At 40.9% G+C, this 23,117-nt stretch overlaps 1 protein-coding gene across 1 annotated transcript in view; it reads left to right on the top strand.

Moving 5' to 3' along the window:
• The window catches only part of LOC124613141 (nephrin-like), an 840,812-nt gene that overhangs the window by 522,994 nt on the left and 294,701 nt on the right, over positions 1–23,117 (top strand). The window contains exon 3 of the mRNA XM_047141759.1: positions 1,692–1,924. Coding sequence (XP_046997715.1) covers positions 1,692–1,924 — 233 coding nt within the window. The remainder of the gene's footprint in view (positions 1–1,691; positions 1,925–23,117) is intronic.

The following is a 23,117-nucleotide window of genomic DNA, read 5'->3' as shown; positions in this document are numbered from 1 at the left end:
GCAGGGGTTTTGCCGGCTTCTTTCGCCGTAACTGCAGAGCGTATAAATCTGGAATCACATTGCATAGAAGTGAAGACGATGTAATGCTGATAGCTGAATGGCCAAAGCGTTCCATTAACAGAATAAGGAGCTAGATTAATGCATTGTATGCAATGAAAGATGCGGCAGTTCACGCTCCGTGTGAAATAGAGCTTCCATTAAAAGAAATCATTTAAAGGTGCACGTTCCGTGCCATACCTCAAGAATTAGCTATGGAAGCAAATGGTATATTTCCTGATTTCCTGACAACCATTCGATGAAAGAAACGAAAGACAAAACATTTACAACACGTTGAGGGTTATTTCGAAAATGAGTCCAAGAAACTCACACAGCAATCCATGGCTATTATATGATAAAAAGGTGAACATTTAAGTCCACTCCTCCTCCTAACGTGCGAACATACTCTGTATAAGTTTTCGGATCTGATAAATGTTGAATCGAGAACTCTGTACAGCGGGTACAGTGTGCAAATATTCTACCAGGTTAATTTCAAAACGAGCCTAACTCCTCGCTTCTGACTATCGTTCCAGGTAGGCACTTGTCTGAAATAGACCTCACAAATGTCAACAAACGCTGTGGCCGAGTACTCATGAGAATGATAGTGTCACTGTCTGTGTCCCAGAAAAATTAGATACGGCTATTAACGATCTATGTACTTGGAAATATTATTTCATGGTGATTCTGTTGATTACTGTGAAATGCCGCTTCTGGTTACCTATAGAAAGTTCCGAGTTTTGCTAGGGAATAGTTTCTCTAGCTGCAGTGCAAAGCATTAAATGTTCATTGAGAGCACAGACGAAATAAAACTGAAAACTGTGGTATTCCGCTGTAATGCATGAGGAAAAAGCTTGGAATATATAGAGGGTTAACTGGGGAAACGGATGTGAACTGGAGTAGACCTGTTATACTGAGCACAAATGGAAATTCTGGGAGAGTGCGGTTCGTCTTCTAAGAAGACACCACAAAAGGGTACTGTGCGATCTACTTTCCAGAACCGCCATACTGTGTGGGAGTTTCTAAGAACTGATTAGAGGGAAGGGCTCAGAATTAGCTGCTGGCGTTTTATCTGGTCGACTCAGATGTTTCTATGGTGTTGCGGAGAAGCTTGAAGATCTCAAATGGGCGCCATTTTAGAGGAAACCTTCACACAAAGAAGTCCGTAATGCACAGTGTTGCCGCCAGAGATGGCTCTAGTAATCCTCCCTGGAGTTGCAACTTGAGTTATTGATGAATATTTAACTTTGCTTTATACATATTGTATTGATCTGTTTGAGGGCAGAGGCTGTGTTATAAATTTAAGAAATTTTTTCTACTGCTTCAGTCAATTTCTAATAAACTTTATTAGCGCGACAACTGACGGCAACATGTTGCGTTACAGTTAGCTGAGGTGAGATAAGCAAATTAATGAATCCTTTACAACAGCGATAAGAATCGGTACAGAACCTCACTGGCACACCCAGCAAATAATCCTCACCTCACTTCAGGTTAATGTGCATTTAACTGTAGTGCATCTGATGATGGCAGAATGTTGCCGAAACGTAACATGCCAGTAAATATTAGTGGCTGAAGCAGTAAAAATTCTTTCATGAACTGATGAACCTCTCTTTCACCAAGGAAACTAAAGCTGCCGTGTACGTGTGTCTGCCGTGCAGCTACGACGTGCGCGGCAAGCTGCAGCTGCCGTCGCTGCACTGGCAGGAGCGGCGCGTGCTGGGAGACCGCGCCAGCTTCGACGCGCCCAGCCCTGTGGCGACGCCCTGGGCCTCCGGCGTCGCGGCGCTCACCATCCGTGACGTGCAGCGCCGCGACGACGCTCTCTACCGCTGCCGCGTCGACTTCCGGCGCTCGCCCTCCAGGAACTTCCGCGTTCATCTCGCCGTCATCGGTGAGTACGTGCTTCGTCCAGCTGCGGCCTTCGTTGTTGCTTTTCACGTGCTTTGCCTCACAGTCCTTACATGTCGATTAAAGTTCATTTATTTATTCGACCCTTACCACTAACATTTACCCAGCTAACTGATAGGCGCGTTTATATTACAGTATATACTAGCTGAGTACCCGGCCTTACACAGGTACGAAAATATTCCAATCTCCTCTTTCACCTCTCTCTGTCCATCTCCTCCAACCCCTTCTCTCATTTCACCTCCCCAATAAACCCACTCTCCATTTCCTCCTGCCCCCCTCTCCGTCCATCTTCTCCCACCCTCTCTCTATCCATCTGCTCCTACCTGCTCCATCTGTCTGTCTGCTCATTCTCCCGTTTGTCAATCCTTCCCTCTCCCATCGCCTCCTCCTCTTCTCTGTGTCCATCCTCTTCTTCCCCCTCGCCCTGTCCATCTTCTCCTACCCGTTATTCTGCTCCATTCTCCTTCCTCAATCCATCTCCCCCTCTCCCTCCCTGTTCATCTCCTCCTTTTCCCTTTCTCTGTCATTTCCTCTACCCCTCCCTCTGTTCACCCCTGCTTTTACCTCTTTCTCACATCGAGCGGGGAAAAGCGCAGTAGTTAGCACACTAGACTCGCATTTGGCAGGACGACGTTTCAAACCCGCGTCCGGCCATCCTGATTTAGTTTCCCCGTGATTTCCCTCAATCGCTTAAGGCAAATGTCGGGATGGTTTCTTTGAAAGGGCAATGCCATTCCTCCATCCTCCTTAACCTCATGCTCCGTCTGTAATGACCCCGTTGTCTGTTCTTCCTCTTCCTCGTCCTCCTCCTCCTCCTCCTTCTCTTGCCCCTCAGTCTCTCTCTTACTTCCCAAATCTCTCTCCGCCATTTCCTCTTTCCTTTCTATGTCCATCCCTTCCACTCCCCTCTCTCTGATCGATTCCTCCTCCCCTCGCTCTGTCCATCTCCTCATTCCGCTTCTCTCTCCAGGTTATCATCCTCACACAATAGGACGCTGGTGGTTCTTAACCTCACACTATTTCTTTCCACTTCGTAAGTAATATGTGTACCAAATTTGGTTAAAATCGTTCCATATGTTTGGGATGAGCATCTACTCTTGACTTTGGCCGCGTGCTCATATGTCAAATATATTGCAAGTATGTTTCACGTATCTCACACGTATTTGTTGACGTATTTCACCTGTATCTTGTATTATTTTTTATGAAAGCTTTGTTTCATACGTTGTGTGAGTAGCCCGTCTTTCATCGCAAAAGATGCATTAATTTACCCTCTTAATCTCTTACTTGAACGCTTTGGTCATTTAATTATGAGCGTTGGTTCGTCGTCACTTCGTCTTCCAATTGCACTTTCACTCAGCTCAGTGTTCATAACAACGTATCTCCTGAACTATATAATTTTAGTGGTACATCCAGCAATACACGTGTATACTGTCTGCTAAATCGGTTCTAGGCGCTTCAGTCAGGAACCGCGCGACCGCTACGGTCGCTGGTTCGAATCCTGCCTTGGGCATGGATGTGTGTGATGTCCTTACGTTAGTTAGGTTTAAGTAGTTCTAAGGGAATGATGACCTCAGATTTATTTATTTATTTATTTATTGTTCCGTGGGACCACATTTAGGAGAAGTCTCCATGGTCATGGAACGAGTCAATACATGAAATTATAACACGATTGTAGAAACAGATAAAATGAAATATAAGAAACATACTCAGGCGACAAGTCGTTAGTTTAAATAATTAAAATCAAGAATGTAACACTGGAATTTGCTTAATTTTTTAGCTCTTCCAGGAGCTCCTCGACAGAATAGAAGGAGTGAGCCATGAGGAAACTCTTCAGTTTAGACTTAAAAGTGTTTGGGCTACTGCTAAGATTTTTGAGTTCTTGTGGTAGCTTATTGAAAATGGATGCAGCAGAATACTGCACTCCTTTCTGCACAAGAGTCAAGGAAGTGCATTCCACATGCAGATTTGATTTCTGCCTAGTATTAACTGAGTGAAAGCTGCTAACTCTTGGGAATAAGCTAATATTGCTAACAACAAACGACATTAAAGAAAATACATACTGTGAGGGCAATGTCAAAATTCCCAGACTATTGAATAAGGGTCGACAAGAGGTTTTCGAACTTACACCATACATAGCTCGAACAGCCCGTTTTTGAGCCAAAAATACCCTTTTTGAATCAGAAGAATTACCCCAAAAAATAATACCATATGACATAAGCGTATGAAAATATGCGAAGTATACTACTTTTCGTGTTGAAATGTCACTTATTTCAGATACTGTTCTAATGGTAAATAAAGCGGCATTTAGTTTCTGAACAAGATCCTGAACATGGGCTTTCCACAACAGCTTACTATCTATCCGTACGCCTAGGAACTTGAACTGTTCCGTCTCGCTTATAACATGCCCATTCTGTCTGATTAAAATGTCAGTTCTCGTTGAATTGTGGGTTAGAAACTGTAAAAACTGAGTCTTACTGTGATTTAGCATCAGATTATTTTCCACAAGCCACGAACTTATATCATGAACTTCATTATTTGATAATGTTTCAATATTACACACAAGATCCTTCACTACCAAGGTGGTGTCATCAGCAAACAGAAATATTTTTGAATCACCTGTAATACTAGAAGGCATATCATTCACATAAATAAGAAACAGCAGTGGCCCCAGCACCGACCCTTGGGGAACGCCCCATTTAACAGTGCCCCATTGGGAATGAACATCATTACCACTCTCAATATTGCGGAGGATTACCTTTTGCTTTCTGTTCTTAAAGTAGGAGGCGAACCAATTGTAAGCTACTCCCCTTACTCCATAATGTTCCAACTTCTGCAGTAATATTTTGTGGTCAACACAGTCAAAAGCCTTCGTTAAATCAAAGAAAACACCTAACGTTCGCAACCTTTTATTTAATCCATCCAAAACCTCACAGAGAAAAGAGACTATAGCATTTTCAGTTGTTAAGCCATTTCTAAAACCAAACTGTACATTTGACAGCAAATTATGTGAATTTAAATGCTGCAGTAACCTTGTATATACAACCCTCTCGATAACTTTAGCAAACACCGATGGCATAGAAATAGGTCTATACTTGTCAACATTATCCCTGTCTCCCTTTTTATAAAGTGGCTTCACTACCGAGTACTTTAATCGGTCAGGAAACTGACCGCTCCTAAAGGAAAAGTTACAGATATGGCTAAGTACTGAGCTAACATACGTGGAACAATACTTCAGTATTCTGCTAGATACCCCGTCATATCCATGAGAGTTCTTGGTCTTTAGTGATTTAATTATTAACTCAATCTCCCTCTTGTCAGTATCATGGAGGAGCATTTCAGGTAACAGTCTCGGAACACTATTCTCTAAGAGCGCTATATGATTCCCTGTTGGGACTAGGTTTCTATTTAGTTCACCTGCTATATTCAGAAAGTGATTATTAAATACTGTACATATATGTGACTTATCAGTAACACGGACATCCCCACTACGCACTGATTCTATATTCTCGACCTGTCTCTGCAGACCAGCCACTTCCTTTACGACTGACCATATGGTATTAATTTTATCCTGAGACTTAGCTATTCTATCTGCATACCACATACCTTTTGCCTTCCTAATAACTTTTTGAAGCACCTTACAATACTGTTTGTAATGGGCTGCTGCATTTAGATTTTGACTGTTTCTAACGTTTTGATATAATTGCCACTTTGTTCTACAAGATATTCTTATCCCTTTAGTCAGCCACCCAGGCTGCCTGTTTGTGCTAGTACCCTGTTTTGAACGTTCTAACGGAAAGCAACTTTCAAAGAGCACGAGAAAAGTCTTGAGGAAAGCATTATATTTATCGTCTACTGTATCAGCACTATAAACATCTTGCCACTCTTGTTCCTTGATAAGGTTTACAAAAGTCTGTACAGCAACTGGATCAGCTTTCCTAAAAAGTTGGTAACTATATTTAACATGTGTTGCAGCACAAAAATCTTTTAGACTTAAAATTTGTGCATCATGATCTGAAAGGCCATTCACCTTTTTGCTAACAGAATGCCCTTCTAATAATGACGAATGAACAAAAATATTGTCTATGGTTGTTCTACTGTTCCCTTGCACTCTCGTTGGAAAGAATACGGTTTGCATAAGATTATATGAATTAAGGAGGTCTACCAGCATCCTTTTCCTTGCACAATCACTTATACAATTAATATTGAAGTCACCACATATAACTAACTTTTTGTATTTCCTATAAAGTGAACCAAGAACCACCTCTAGCTTTAGCAAAAATGTTGTGAAATCGGAGTCTGGGGATCTATAAATAACAACAGTAAGAAGTTTAGCTCCACTAAATTTAACCACACCTGCACAACATTCAAACACCTTTTCAGTGCAGTACTTTGAAACATCAATTGACTCAAATGGGATACCGTTTTTCACATACATGGCTACTCCCCCACACCGCAAAGAGCTCCTAGAAAAGCTGCCAGCCAACCTGTATCCTGGTAAAGGAAGCCTCTGAAATATCTCCTTATTTAAGAAGTGTTCAGATATACCAATAATTTCAGAGTCAACATCTATAAGCAGTTCACTAACTTTATCTCTAATACCTTGTATATTTTGATGAAATATACTAATTCCCTCATTAATCGGATACCCAAGCTTTGTAGAAAGTGGTTTCTTTGTTAGAGAGACTTCCCTTAAGCAGGAATACCTATCAGCTGACTTCAATCTAAAAAAGGTACAGCTCTAACACCCACAACTACCGGAATTTTCCCATGAGTGATCCCACCACCCCCACCTATGCTGTCACCTATAAGTTTTGCCAACCTCCCCTTCCCATACCTGTTGAGGTGCAGGCCATGTCTGGTGAAACCCGTCCTACTGATAGATGTTGTGTTCCATAGTGCTCAGAGCCATTTGAACCATTTGTCTCCGAAATGTTTTGTGAGTGGAGGTAGTGCGTAGTAAACAAGTAACTTAGCACGCCTCTCAGTATTTAGCATCATATGTCCTGAACTACGTCTTGGAAAATGATACGAGTATATTTTGAAGATACATTCAGCGACATATGTGGATGCTGTTGCAAATGATAAATGAAGCTGTCAGAGGTAAGTAGCCCTGACCCTGAAATGTCCGAATCGGAAGTTACAAGCGAAAATCTTTCTCATGCGACTGACAGTGGACCTCTTGCACTGCAAGCTTTCTGCTTTCCCCAGTTTTGGAGGATGTAGTATGCACAAAGCAAGAAAAAATTGTCTAATAATCATGGGCTCGAAACCACATATCTCAAGAGCTGTGAGCACTTGCTCACTAGAAGAGATATGTTTCATGGAGCTCACAACTTCAGAGCCCACGTTTAATAGACATTTTTTTGCTTTTTTTGCTTGTGTGGTCTCTAAATATGGAAAGCAAAGAGCATTCAGTAGAATAGGTCTAGTTACAGAGATATCAGAACAACATTCGCTTCTAACTTTCGTCTTGGTCATTTCTGGAACAGGATCCCTTACCTCAAACTCAAGCATTTACCCTTCTCCATCATATCTGAAAGTATGTCACATTATCACTGAATCACCCTCTATATTTATTAAAAGAATATGAAAACTGGAGATGAATCACACGTACAGTATGAAAATTATTATTACGTCTGTTAAAAGGTCCCCTTCTTCCCCTGGAGGAGGAATTAGTGGATAGCTGCAGCAAACCAGTAAGAAGACTGCTTACAAGGAAAAATCGAACGCTGACTACCTACGCCGTATGCCAAATGTCAGCACTAATTTCTCGACAGCCGTCAGTCAATCTTAGGTTGTTTACATCTGAACAAGTAGCCGGCAGTTACTTTATTGAAAAAGTCTATGCTTTTAAGGTAACGAAAACAAAACTGATACAGGATATCTGTAAGGAGATATATCCTTTCCTCCATTTTTGTTATTAAAATATTCCATTTACGAACTCAAAACTCTATCCGTAGCAGACTGATTGTGATTAGCCTCTCTTCAAGTGGAGGTTCTTACAGTGTATGACAGAATTCAATATCGATCTGCAGATAGACTACTCCGTGTCTATTAAAACCTTCACCCGTGTAGACTAGTAAACACATTAGTGCATTGGCAATTAGAAGCAGACATGGGACTTACATTGTATATGACAGGAGCAGGCACTTAACACTGAGTTAGTCGTTGATCCTGCCCACCTATCTCTTGGATGTACTTTTTATTTCTCCTTGTATAAAATCAAATTACGAATGAAGGTAGTCTTGGACACAATAAGACAAATTTAATTAGTTCTCTTTCCCACAGTAAAGCAAACAGGAACCCCTAAACGATAATAACTGTTGTAACTGACTGTAGCAGTGGTTATAATAGGAGTTTTAAGCATACAAGAAGTTAAGAGGTGAAGGATCGTACATCTTCCCTGAAGCAGTTGATATGTTCTTACAGTTCCTTTTTTAGGTGAAAGTGTGTTATTGGAGACAGGGGTACGCACTACATGAACCAAATAGATATACACTCCTGGAAATGGAAAAAAGAACACATTGACACCGGTGTGTCAGACCCACCATACTTGCTCCGGACACTGCGAGAGGGCTGTACAAGCAATGATCACACGCACGGCACAGCGGACACACCAGGAACCGCGGTGTTGGCCGTCGAATGGCGCTAGCTGCACAGCATTTGTGCACCGCCGCCGTCAGTGTCAGCCAGTTTGCCGTGGCATACGGAGCTCCATCGCCGTCTTTAACACTGGCAGCATGCCGCGACAGCGTGGACGTGAACCGTATGTGCAGTTGACGGACTTTGAGCGAGGGCGTATAGTGGGCATGCGGGAGGCCGGGTGGACGTACCGCCGAATTGCTCAACACGTGGGGCGTGAGGTCTCCACAGTACATCGATGTTGTCGCCAGTGGTCGGCGGAAGGTGCACGTGCCTGTCGACCTGGGACCGGACCGCAGCGACGCACGGAAGCACGCCAAGACCGTAGGATCCTACGCAGTGCCGTAGGGGACCGCACCGCCACTTCCCAGCAAATTAGGGACACTGTTGCTCCTGGGGTATCGGCGAGGACCATTCCCAACCGTCTCCACGAAGCTGGGCTACGGTCCCGCACACCGTTAGGCCGTCTTCCGCTCACGCCCCAACATCGTGCAGCCCGACTCCAGTGGTGTCGCGACAGGCGTGAATGGAGGGACGAATGGAGACGTGTCGTCTTCAGCGATGAGAGTCGCTTCTGCCTTGGTGCCAATGATGGTCGTATGCGTGTTTGGCGCCGTGCAGGTGAGCGCCACAATCAGGACTGCATACGACCGAGGCACACAGGGCCAACACCCGGCATCATGGTGTGGGGAGCGATCTCCTACACTGGCCGTACACCACTGGTGATCGTCGAGGGGGCACTGAATAGTGCACGGTACATCCAAACCGTCATCGAACCCATCGTTCTACCATTCCTAGACCGGCAAGGGAACTTGCTGTTCCAACAGGACAATGCACGTCCGCATGTATCCCGTGCCACCCAACGTGCTCTAGAAGGTGTAAGTCAACTACCCTGGCCAGCAAGATCTCCGGATCTGTCCCCCATTGAGCATGTTTGGGACTGGATGAAGCGTCGTCTCACGCGGTCTGCACGTCCAGCACGAACGCTGGTCCAACTGAGGCGCCAGGTGGAAATGGCATGGCAAGCCGTTCCACAGGACTGCATCCAGTATCTCTACGATCGTCTCCATGGGAGAATAGCAGCCTGCATTGCTGCGAAAGGTGGATATACACTGTACTAGTGCCGACATTGTGCATGCTCTGTTGCCTGTGTCTATGTGCCTGTGGTTCTGTCAGTGTGATCATGTGATGTATCTGACCCCAGGAATGTGCCAATAAAGTTTTCCCTTCCTGCGACAGTGAATTCACGGTGTTCTTATTTCAATTTCCAGGAGTGTATTTCGATTTCATTTGTTTTGTTTTTCTTACATTGTTTACATCTCTTCCTCGTGATTGTAACATTTTGTTTGGTTTCACTTTTGTCATTACTCCTCCTTTGCTCATTCACCCCTAGAAGTTCACCATGTGTAGATGACAGAGACAAAGAGAAACATGGATTTCAGATTCTCCCATTCTGCAAGTGGAAAATGCGTTTAATACACCTCAAAGGAAATATACATGAAACATATAATACGCTTATTTACTTCTTCGACGTTCAGTGCTGAATGGAATCCAATGATCATTTTGTATTTCATAAGGCAATACAGGGAGACCACATATTCCCTACTATATCAAATTTTATTTTCATTGTGAAATGAGAAACTTTCAAGTTCCATTTAATTCCCTTCTTCAACGTCAATCGCACCATAAAAATGTAATCTGGAATGCAGGATGGCATAGTTCATATCAGTACTTTTCACTTACTTGCTAAGGATCGTCAGGCATGTTTAACCGCACCAATTTTCAAATTACTTCATTAACACATTTTGTAATAAACTACAGCGAATATTTTTACCCTACACTTGGTAGGATTTGAAAGAATATATCGCACAAAGCAGCACTGGCCACATAAGCGTTACAGTTTACGTTAGTTCTAATGTTTCACTATTTTGATGTCATTTATTACAGTTGGTTATTAAACATTTAAAGCAACCTCTGACTGCCAGAAGGTGATTAGTTTTGTTTGTTAAGGACCTTACTTTTCTGTCATTAGACTTGAACGAAGAGATCTAAACCTGTTTTAATTCTATATCTGGACGAAGCATTTCAGTTCGAATGCCGTCGTATTCCATATTTATTCGAGATTCATTCACCTTGCTTTCTACAATCCACGTACGTCAAATAATGCTACAAAGTCCTTTCTCTCAGTAAAAGCAACCTGCCTGATCTGTTTGCGACACCAGACATCGTATATTTTATTCATATTTTTCACTACCCTTTCCCACATAGCAGCAGTGTAAGCCAATTTTGTGCGATTCTTTATTTTTGATGAGGTGTTGGGTGATTTTATTCAGAACCAAGATTTTATGATTTGTCTGTCCTCTTTGCACAGAACTTTATAAAACTGTAGACTCTCATAGCCTCCATGAGACCACGAAATGTATTTCTTGCTACTCTGTTCATATCGGATTTCTCCTCCCTGTCCTCGATCATCGTAGAAACGCCTGTGTGACATTCTTCACATTCACGGCTATCAATGTCTTCCTCTGTAAAGTAGTCACTCAATAAGAGTTCCAGAAGTTTCTCAATATCCTCTTCTCTGTCCAATTAACATATTTTTGGCTGTATCATTTTTTAACAACGATGAAATTCGTAAATATTTATACTGACGAATATATGTAATAAATTTCAGGAAAGACTAACGTCTAGAGATCTGGACAAGTAGTTTAATAAAAATCGTTGCCTGCGTCTCTTTGATACACAGGGGCTTCTGATAATATTTGGGCATTGTTAAAGAAGGTGATAAGCTGAAATACTTGTGAAATTAAGTTACAATGTGCAGTTGGAAGAACATTTAATTTACACAGAGGTAATTGCACAGTTGGTCTCTCATAGATGAAATTCGCCCCTGAAACGCGTAATAATGCACGACTCACGACATCGACAATACTGAGAAACGTGCTCCTGGAATACACGAAGATAGACAGGCGGGGTCTATTTCCAGAGTTACCTAGCAATCCGAAAGAGAAATGTTTTTGTACGTGAGTACACAAAGCGACTCAAGTTGTTTTAAAGAGCGTTCCCATCTCTGCAGTCTTAATGTGCTGTGTTACAGTGTGGTAACGATGAGCTTCGATTGAACAGTGCCAACAGAGATTTCCAGTCAGAAACGGAATCTTACTCTATAAATGGAAGTACAAAATTAGGAAACTGCACGTAAAACAAACCCAGTCTTCTTCTCAATCTTTAAGTTCCTGACTTGAGCTGAAATCAGTGTTTAATGGAACTAAACAACAAGATGATTCATCTCAGTTTTGCTCTTTGCCTCTACAATAATTTGATGCCTCCAAAGCAAACACTAGCGTTTGATGCAAGAAGAGGGGGGGGGGGGGGGAGGGGGGAATTTAAATTTTTGGTTTAGAGTAGATATGTTTTTCCACACTCAGAATCAATTTGAAATGGATACCTTTTTTATAAAGAACATTTAGACGTTTGGTTATTTGAGCTACATTTCATAGAAAAGACTATAAAAATTTGTACTGTCTATTCATGCTTGTAGTTTTTCAAGTAGTATACCGTAGCGTGACACTTCACAAGTTAGATTCAGTTGTTACTGTACAATTTTTGCTGATAATAAAATTTACACGTTTTGTTGATAATCAAAGAGCGTTTCTTTGAGTTACAACCAAGTCTTTCAGATTAAAACATTCCGAAGAATGTCTGCGTTTACACAAGTAACAACAATGTGATAAATATAGCCAGAAAAACTGGATAACGCCACTGACTTGCACTAGGTGCCTGTGCAATACCGCAAGGCAATCGTAAGTGTTGTTGAGACACAAATATTTTTCTGATGATACTTTCAAAGGAAGGTTAGATATGCATCTGCTAACTCCAGCTGGGATAAACATTCAACAGTGTTCAAGCACGCGAAAGAATATCGTGAGTGAAGCATAGTAATATTAACAACGGTCCGAGCAGTGGCAGCTTTAAAGCCATCTCAAAGGCAAGAGGCCACTTGATTTCCTTTGCACAGCTGATTTCCTTCCCTATCCTTGAAGCATTGCGAGTTTGTACCCCGTCCCTAATGACCTCGATGTCGACGGAACGTAAAACCCTAATTTTCCTTCTTTCCTTAGAAATCGGTTTCTTCATGATAATTGAAAGGGAATTCCAGAAACTTGCTGGTAAGCCACACATAGGTCCTTATCCTATGAGCTATCTAGTTCTTCCTTCGCAGTATCTTGCAAGGTGTGTAGGGTAAGCAAAACGTAGTACTACTGTGACATTCAAGTAAACACGAACCTCTGTATTTATAGGTCATCCTAGTCCTCAAGCAATTACCTTGTTGGTTAGTTAAATGTTCCATTTGTCATTTGAACGAATACCACACTCTCCTATAAATAATTTTAATTTTTTCCAGCTGTACACTTAAAACTTGTTTTTACAGGTTATCAGTTTTTAAATATAAATTCTTCTATGGATAAGAAGGAGTTGTCCAGAAGAAGTGATCTGAGGCTACATTTGAAACTTGCTCTGCTACCTGCCAGACTTTCTATGTTATTGGGTAAATGATCAAAAATTGTCTCTCTTTTGAAACCTACGATTGCTTCAGTAATGGTTAATGGATTTCGCAATTGCTTTCGTATTGAGGTGGATTATTTACAACAGATTTCGGTAGTGAATATACACTGATGAGCCAAAACATTATGACTACCCTCTTAATAGTGGGTTTGCCCGTCTTTGGAACGAAATACGTCACTGATTTTACGTATCAAGGATGTGACAGTTTGTTGTTAGGTTTGTGGAGGTACGTAGTATTAGGTGTCTACGCTGGGGACATCTAATATGCTGACTTGTGTACGCGGTGATGGTAACCGATAGCGACACAGAGCGAATCTTGTATGCGAAACATCAACGTGGATCCACTAAAATGCTCCTCAAACCACTGCTTCACGGTTCTAGCTCTGACACACAGACAACTGTACCGCTGAAAGATGGCATCGGCGTCGGGGAAGATGTTAAGCATGAAAGGATGCAGGTGATCCGCAGCTGTCAGCATGTCTTCGGTTACTATCACAGGTCACATGCAAGCGCTGGAGAATAATACTCAACTGACCAGTCTTCGTCCACGGTGCGTTGCACGTTTGGAGCCGCCGTTCACTCGATGACTGCGTTTGTGAAGACGACCATCGACTTAGTGTAGCAAAATTGTGATTCACCCGAAGAACCGATACGTCTCCATTGATCGACGGTCGAATCCTGATGGACCCGTGTCCACTGCAATCGTAATTGAGGATGTCAACATGTGTACACTTAGGGGTGGTCTGCTGCGGAGCTCTATCTTTAACAATATACGATGAACGGTGTGCTCCGAAATATTTGTGCGTGCACCAACATTGTGCTCTTTCGGCAGAGATGCCTCAGAACACCATCTATCCTACGTTACAGAGCTGGGAAACCTCCGAACATCACGTTCTGTGAAGAATCCGAGACGTCCAACCATTTAGCTCCTAGTTCTAGTTTCACGCCCTACCTCTTTCCCTAGATGGTCACTAGAGTAGCCCGCAACATTCGACCAGTTTAGCCGTTTTCAATATGTTCTTTCACAGGCTCTGTGTAAAAATAATCTGCCATTTGTTAAAGTCGCCTATCTCAAAGGATTTCCGCATTTTCAGACCATGTCGTCGTAAGTATGATCTGCCGTACCTGTCTGCTCCGCTTACATACATTTGTTGCCGCGTCAAGTGCCGGCAACTCCACCTGTCGACATCCACCGTCTCGGTGAGCAGTGGCTTATCAATGATATGTTGTGAAGGTGCAGATAAAAATCCCGCTTCCTTGAAGATGTCCCTACAATATGAGTACATGTGAAATCGTATTTATCTAATAGTTTCCTTTTGAGCAGTCAATATCTTTAAGTGATGAATTACCCATGAAAATTATTCCTTAAGATCTTATGGATTGACAATAAGTGAAATACGTTAGGAACTCGGTAATAGGATTTTCTCAATTCAAGTTTTCACTATGTACACCGAGAAATTTGGAAAATCCGACCTTGTATACTATCTCAGTAATTGGTTATGGCCCTATTAATATACAAAACTGAGCAGAATATGTTTACTCCTAATTAAGGGTGAGTAAGTTTGCAGTGAATCGCTTAATATTGCTTTGAAAAACTTCGTTAAGAATTTCTTCTGTTGCTTTCTCACTTGTAGTATTTAGTACAACACTGCTTCCAATTTCTCCTTAGTCACTAAAATATTCTCTCATCCCAATTTCGAATTACTAAAGTATAACTTTTTACATTCTCTTTGTTACGTATGATTCAAATTAGTTATTTGTAGCGACATTAGTTCGTTAAAACAGCTTTCTCTAAGAGGGTAATAAGGTCTTAAAAAATCAAACAATTTGGACAGTTCAGTAAAAATAGCAACTTGCGACATTTTATCATTTAAGGCTTGTAATATTTAGTGAGTTAATGTATAATTACGAGTTCATTTCTCAATAGAGCATCCCTTCTAGAACCCACATTACATCGTAAATAAATTGTTGACTGGCGACTTCATGGAGTGCTTTGTGTACTACGACGATATACGTGAAATTAGAAGGAAATCAGCGTTGGCCGTAATATTGATGGTTTACTGATAACAAAATCGATTTTCAATCTCATACTGATCATCTTCAGTGCTGTGGTGTACAAACTGAACTCATAGGCACTGGTATCAAGTTAATATCAGTAACTAAAGCTAAGAAACGATCACAATAACTCAAATATTGATGGTTTATTGATAGCAAAATCGATTTTCAATTACATGGTCGTTGTGCACACAGCACTCCATGGAGACGCCAATCAGTAAAATTTTGCCTAGCTGGGCATGTGCAGCGTATTTTAAATACAAGAAGTTAAAAATCAAGCTGGCGATCACAAGTCAACATACCCTGTTCAACAAGGAGTGGATCAAGAGTTACTGTGATCGTTTCTTAGCTTTGGTTACTGATAATAACTTGATACCAGTGCCTATGAGTTTTATTAGTACACCACAGCACTGAAGATGATCAGTACGTGTTTGAAAATCGATTTTGCTATCAATAAACCATCAATATTACTGCCAACGCTGACCTTCCTTCTAAAGTAAAAGTAGTGAATTGTCCTGTAACAGGAATTTCATGGTCATCGTAAAGAGGCAGCAACACTCCCGGATGCGAGAGTGGGGGTTACTAAAGTACCAACTTCTAATATATTACGGATGCTGAGGACCGCTATCCACTTGAAAAGTAATTGTTGTACATGGCACACTAGTTAATGGATTCTACTGAGTCCATGTGCCTTCGTGTTGACTATTTTTTTTAAGGAGCAGTTGTAAAGAACTGATTTAAAATACAGCCTGACATAATTAATTCGTTCTTGTAATTATTAAATAGCACTTGAAAAGTAATTGTTGTATATTGTTGTATTGAATAACTGTAGTACTATAAACAACGTACAAGGCACACAGAATCCACACAGAATCCATTTGCCTTCGTGTTCACTATGTTTTGAAGTAGCGGTTGTAAAAAACTAATTTAAAATAAAAGCATGATAGAAACAATTCCTTCTTGTGATTACTAAATGATAGATTTTTTCTATGTAATACCTAAACCAATAATGTTTCGGAAGATACATATCACAACTGATTTATATTATTTCTTACACTATACACTACATTATTTCTTATACGCTATGGATTTCGTGGACTCGCGTCCCTCATAAGGAAGGAAACGTGTATCAGGCAGGAAAACGGAAATGAACTGTTGCAGTAAGAACACGATTATTATATGAGATTATTCTGCTAGAGCGTCGAAGTTTACTGTTACTGAAAGGCAACGTTGAAAGGAGTCTTTCATACCATAAAGAAAGAACCACGACGATTGAACACTTACAGAAATAGAAAAAGGTAGACGAGTATCCAGATTGTTGAATTAGTAAGTGCCAGAAATGAAAGCTACGCAGAAAGTACAAAATATTAAATGGCTTGAAGATACGAATGGAGACTTGGAATGTTTAGTTTCTCACGTGGTTTCTCCCACTTCTTATAAAAATTTTATTGGTGGTAAAACGCCATAATAACATTCATCACGGCAGTCATTAAAATTGCAGCACCATGAATAATGACTCCAGCGGAATGAATTCATTACACTGATTACAGATGACGTAGTACAAACATCATTATATTTTCAGCGCAGGACAAAAGTTTAGTGCTGAGTAAAAGAGCAGCAGATGAAGGCTCTAAGTGTGGCAGTAATAACCAAGCAAACGTAGGGAATTCGCAGACCGACGCTGCTTGCACAGGAGTAGATTGATGACGTCTCCTCTGAGCCACATGGCTCGAATAAATGTGACATTGTTGATGGTGGCCCGTCCATGATACTGAATGTTGAGGATCGGTTATTGCCGACAGAGGCTACACACTCGCACCACGTACTCCCGTGCCCCATCCCCTTCTCCGCATTTCCCCTTGGCTGATCACGTTATCTACAACTCATCACACGCAGCAAGCGCTCGTCACTATTAGAAGGAGGACCCAACACTCACACCTGACGAAGAAAGAAAACCTTCCCAATTCTGTGTTAAGGCTTACAATACATTGCTAATATCTGCAGCCAATCATCCGCAGTTGTTACGTCGGTTATGTTTATCACGTGGATCAGAAAACTTCCATCTTTAACAACAGAAGGTATATTTTGTTTCTAACTAGACAAGTTTCACCTATTCATATTAGGCCTCACCAGTGGTCTGTAATATAGGTAAAATTATTTGAACAGTCATATTTAGTTGGAAGATCTGTAGTGTTTTTTGATAGTACATTTAAATTATGTAGCTTAGGAGTGGCAAATGGTTTTAGGAAATAAAAGTAATGGGTAGCTTTTATAGATGACACTGTATCTGTTATTTAGGGGTGTCTCATTCCCACATAATTTACAGGGTATTTCTTAATTCCGATTTGAAAAACTGTATTGGGAGAAGAGCAGTTAAAATTTCGAGAAGGTAGAAACAAACATATAAAACTAAGCAGTCAAGTATTTCAGGTAACAAGGGTGAACAAGTGAATACGTATGAGTTGCCAGCGTAATATTGTAAGTCATTATTCCGGATTGGCGTATTGCTGTCGATCTGTTCGTCCTCATATGGTACTAATATTATACTAATGATTTCTATATACTGTCTGTTTATCTTCAACTGAATAGATATGGCTTTTGGCACTAAATTTTTATTTATTTTGGTATCTCATGTGGCTAGAAATACACATTTTGTAGTTAAATGATGCACTCTTAGCTCGCGTACTGCGTCAACGTACTTAAAAAGTGAGAACAGATCTGCTCCTGGTAATTTATTGCTGAATACGTGTGTTTTATTACTTACAATGTATGTTGGTCTTCCGCACATGTGTGAATGCTGTCCTGTTAGATAATATTCTACATAACCCACTAAAAGTTCTATGTAAACATATAACTAAGAAAGTACGAGATTCAGAAATAATAGTAGCATATTACTGCAAATGGAGAATATGTAACTGTTAAGTGATGCGTGTGAGTACAAATGAGTATTTATTTCTGTCCGTAATAAATTAAGGCAAAACGCGTATGACAAAAGGGAAACGGAATTACTCACATGTACATAGACAAATGTCACTTAATAATCATTGAAATTATACTACTGTACGTCAAGTTGAGTTTATAGTTCCATAACAAAACCGACACGGGTACTGGATGATAAGATGATTGTAACTAACTACAACTGTCTACTTGAGTTTATAATCGTGCAGCGAATCCGGAATAATGTTGGATGAAAACATGATTGTAATTATGATACTTATTACATTTTTGACCAAGTAACTGCTATGGTAAGAGAGATAAATGCTAATGGCCGTGCGGAACTCATTCAGGGTGTTTCAAAGTCTTTGTATCGAAGGTCTAGGGGTTAAATATCACGTCATGGGGAATAATTTTTGCTAGAGAAAAATTTTTCACTTACTCTTTGCAGTGACGTTAGGCGTCCTTTAGTATCTGCCGGCCCTCGAACAATTCACCCAACTGGCGGGGAGTAATATCCGGATAACTATAGTGATACAGTGATCTCCAACAAGAAAACCTAGTAACCAGTGCCTCCAAGTATAGAAAGCTATCTTAGAAGAGAACCAGGAGCTTTAATTTTGCGCAGCCCAGGTCCTTTTTCACGGAGCAGATGACTGGACTGTAGGCAACACACTTTGCATACCCACCCCAAAGAGTACCTACGCCCTACAGCCTCTCACGGACATAACCAGTAAAGAAGAATGCCTAGCGTAGCGAGGAAGCAAACATTTTATCTGTAACCAATGTTTTTCCCCATTAAGTGTTCCATCACCCCTACACATTTGCCTCAAAGAGTTAGAAACATCCTGTACATATGTATTTCTTGTGGCATGTAGACTCAGTTTCTCCTCCGCTGCTGTTTTGCTTCCTGTTTTCATATCAGAGAGCCGAGTAATACTAAAATGCATTCACTCTTGCAGCCAAGAGTTTTTAAAATTCATCCACCCAGTGTTTCTATCAAAAACAAGCTTCCCCGTATTGAGAAAGTAGAGAAGATGCTAGGCGATTTTCCTTTCCACCTAGGCCTGGCAATATAATGAACTCCTCCCTCCTTCGAATCAGAAGCACTTGTCTTAAATATGTATAATCCTTTTCTTGTAGCACAAAAACCTAGTAGTTATAGACAAGGGTTACTGTTCAAAAACGTACATACACCAACTTCACGACGAGGCCTCAAAATGTCCATCGTGTAGTAATCGCCTATAAGACGAGGAAAAAGAAAAACAATTTATGGAATATTTTTGTTAGTAACACGCGCTCTCCCGTCAAAGTACTACATTTCCCTCTATTAGCACATTGTTTATTCAGAGGATCTATATTTTCAAGGACAGCGTTAAAGTATTTCGGACGTTACAAGTTTTTCAGCTCATCACCCAACATTAAATGAACAACCTCAATGTAGGCCTAGGAAACATTTGTAGCTCCAAAAAAGCGTTCAACCACATCACCAAAATCGGTATGCATACGACAGCATGCTTGCCTACTATGTTCTAAAACGGCTTGCATAAAAACAGGATTTTTCGGTGCCTATGACTTGAGCACTATTTGTTGTAAAAACGTATAGTCAAGTTTGGGTTACGGGCCATTTCTACGCCCAAAAACTGGATCGTCTTAGTGTGACTGCCCCACAGTAAAGGGTCAAAGTACGAATATTAGACACCTCCCTTTTCTTGGACAAATGGAGAAAATCGGTTGGTTACTTTCGATTTTGATTTTGCACTTATAGAAGCACTATTAGTTCATTAGCGGTTCCTCGGAAAACACAAAAAGGGATTTTGCTATACTTCCTCTGTCACTAGTGGACAAAAGCCCGGCTGAGGATTCCAAGTCGGCTATGCACCGTAAATGGTTGAAAATTTTAGGATATATTCCAGATATCGTTCTCGAGCAATCTTGAACATTTTCTTGATATTTTTATCCGTTTTCAAGATACAGAGGTTCAAAGTTACCCTCCTTCTACACGTAAAATCGGAGGCCAAATCTAAGTAATGAACAAGCGAAAAAAAATTTAGAAATTTAGCGATATATTCTCTAGGCATTTTTCTAGAAGATTCATCTCCTCGTTTTCCAAAATCTTTATCCGTTATCGAAAAACACCCCTAAAACTTTGTTTTGGTTACCAAAACGGAGCCGCGGACTCCGAGACACCTTTGCACAGGAAATGGCTGTAGTTCTTACGAAGCATTCCTAAGATCCATGTCTCGAACAACCTTGAACATTTTTTTTTCACATCTTTACTCGTTTCCCAAATACGGAGGTTCAAAGTTGCACTAATTCTACACCTAAAATACGCACTTAAAATCCGGCGTGAGGCGAAAACGTAGCTTATACAATGATGTACCACGGAAAAATATGCTGGAAAATGTCTCCGTTATCACCTGGGATCCCTAAGTTGTAGTACTGAAGCACACAGTTTTTTTCTGTTCTTGAACATAAAATCAGGTCTGAGGAGTAGATAAGTAACTTTCTACATTTTACTCACCAAAGAGCTTCTCTTGCACGCCCTGCTTCAGCAGCGAAAAGAAGGGTACCAGAGGAGTAATGGCCTTATCGGAGCACAAAACGGAGTAAGTTCCTGTTAATTAAAGGAAGAGTTGAGTAACAGATGCTTCATTGTGACTTCCTCGGCACCTTTAAAAAATTTGCACAAAAATTTTGGAATGCGAGCACATTCGCGATTTTGCATGCTGAGAGAGAAGAAGGCAGTGGCAGTGGCAAAGAAACGGAAAAGTAATAAATACTGGAAGATGGTAGACAGTGGTTGTGTTACAGAAAGAGGGGAGACAATGGCATTGTTAAAGAAAGGGCAGACATAGTGTCAGTGGAACATAGTTGACATTGACTGAATAGTGGTACGAAGAGAGTGTAGGAAACAGTGATAGGTGGGAAGGGGGGGGGGGGGGGGAGGACTAAAGAGTACAAGAAAGTGGAAGTGGATGAAACCCAGTGATAATGCAAGATAGGAAATGTGACAGTGACAACGAGGAAGTGAGAGATAGAAGAGATAGCAGCATCATGGAGAAGGAATGAGATATTAGTTGTAAGAGAGCAAGGGACAGACAGTGACAGTGAAAGGTGACTGTAGTAGTGGGACAGAACAAATGTTACTTTGATTATGACAAGGAAAAAAATTACAGAGGGACATAAAGAGATAACGATAATGAGTTTGTCTGTATGAGTGAGTGAGAAAGGCCAGCTGGGAGTGGATGGGTACAAGTGACTTACAGCGATTGACTAGTGAGTCTGAGTGTATTTGAGGTACATGTGATAGTTTCGGGTGAGTCGTATGTTAAAAAAAGCGCAAATATTTTCGCACGCCAAAACGTTTGGGAAAATTTTTAAAGGTGCTGATGAAGATTGAATGAGGCAGCTGGTACCCCACTTTTTAGTCAGAGTTTTTTGAACAAACAGGAACAAATTCGCATTTTTTGTGCTCCGATAGGAGAACTTTTCCGCTAGTATAACACTGTGATTGAAGATAGTGTGCTACCAAAATACTGTTCTTAATCTGTTAGACACTGTGACGGACAGCCATGGACGAAATTTCTCTTAAAAAAAAGAAAGTTACCTGAAAGTTAAATCATTACGTTGCACTACCTCCCTCAAGCCATTGTGAAGAGCTACAGAAGAGTTGCACTTGCCCGTCTAAACGCGCAGAGGGCACGCTTGCCCTCAAGAAGCACGCCTTTATCACGAAAGCTTCAAATTACCTGATGCCGACATTGAGTAACAAGGTAGAAACAAACGGCACTAAACTGCAGTATTCGTTCTGCTGGGCCATTTACATAATGTGACAGCCACGATATGCAGTGGAGACATTACTGTGCTGTCCACAGCCCGCTTTAGGGTCGTTTATTCTAAAGGCGAAAGGTAATAAGCGGTTTTCGCGCATGCGCAACGGCGGTGCCGTTGGCAGTAGAGGATACCCTTGTCATTTTTCAGGGAAACGGGGAACTGTTAACTGCAAAGCATACACAGCGAGGCCAGTTGTGAAGAGTTCAAACGAAAGGCATACGTCGGAAAGCAAACCGAACTACAGTGCAAGTACCAACAGGTTAAAACGTCGCATCGCGCACTGGTATTTTAAACACTGTGCGTGGCACAATGGGTAATCTAAGTAGTTACCGATAACCTTACTTTCTCATAAACTAATGTACCGGTACTTCAATTCTTGAGATTATGCTGGAATGCAATGTTCATCATAACATCTCTAAATTACTTTTACATCTCAGTACAAAACTGATGGATGAAGTACTGTTCTGTGACAAGTCGAAAGATGCGATTTATAGATAAGCTTTTTGTTTCTCTGAAGAGGTTAATGCAAAATCTAACGTATTTAATGCATTTAGATTGCTTAAAAGGCAATTCGTTCGTACAGACTTCACATCAGAATTACGCGTTCGTTAAACGTAGGTGAATTTCGAGATTTGCAGCTAGGAGACCACTGCATTCATTTTCATAGGACTCAAATGCTGGTAGCCACAAGCGGATATCATGAAAAGCTATACAGACAGAGTATAGGGATTGTTAAAATCTCAAGAATTTCAATAGGAAGGACAAGAGCATGAAACTTGATCGTATAGCCAGCTAATTAGAGAAAATGTCATTTTACAATTCGTTTTGACAATTTATAATGTAGGAATTATTTAAGTCGTACCCTCGTACGATGTTACATTTGATTAACAATGTACTGATTGGACACAAAATAAGATTTACAAACAGAGAATACGAAAACGAGTAAACAAGACGAAAATGTAACAAAGAATACACACTGGTCGTATACTATAAAAATACTACTATTAACACAATAAGAAATGATAATTCGCAAATGGTACACATTTGGGATATTGCAGATTCAATCCTCAGTAACGACTATGTACCCTAACTACCAAAAACCTTTTCTTCGTACATCCTGTGAGAGCTATTACAAAAATAGCGGA

Source organism: Schistocerca americana, chromosome 4, assembly GCF_021461395.2.
Source record: "Schistocerca americana isolate TAMUIC-IGC-003095 chromosome 4, iqSchAmer2.1, whole genome shotgun sequence".
NCBI classification, from domain to species: domain Eukaryota; kingdom Metazoa; phylum Arthropoda; class Insecta; order Orthoptera; family Acrididae; genus Schistocerca; species Schistocerca americana.
The sequence above is the reverse complement of the archived record's forward strand: the minus strand, read 5'-3'. Positions and strand labels throughout refer to the sequence as shown.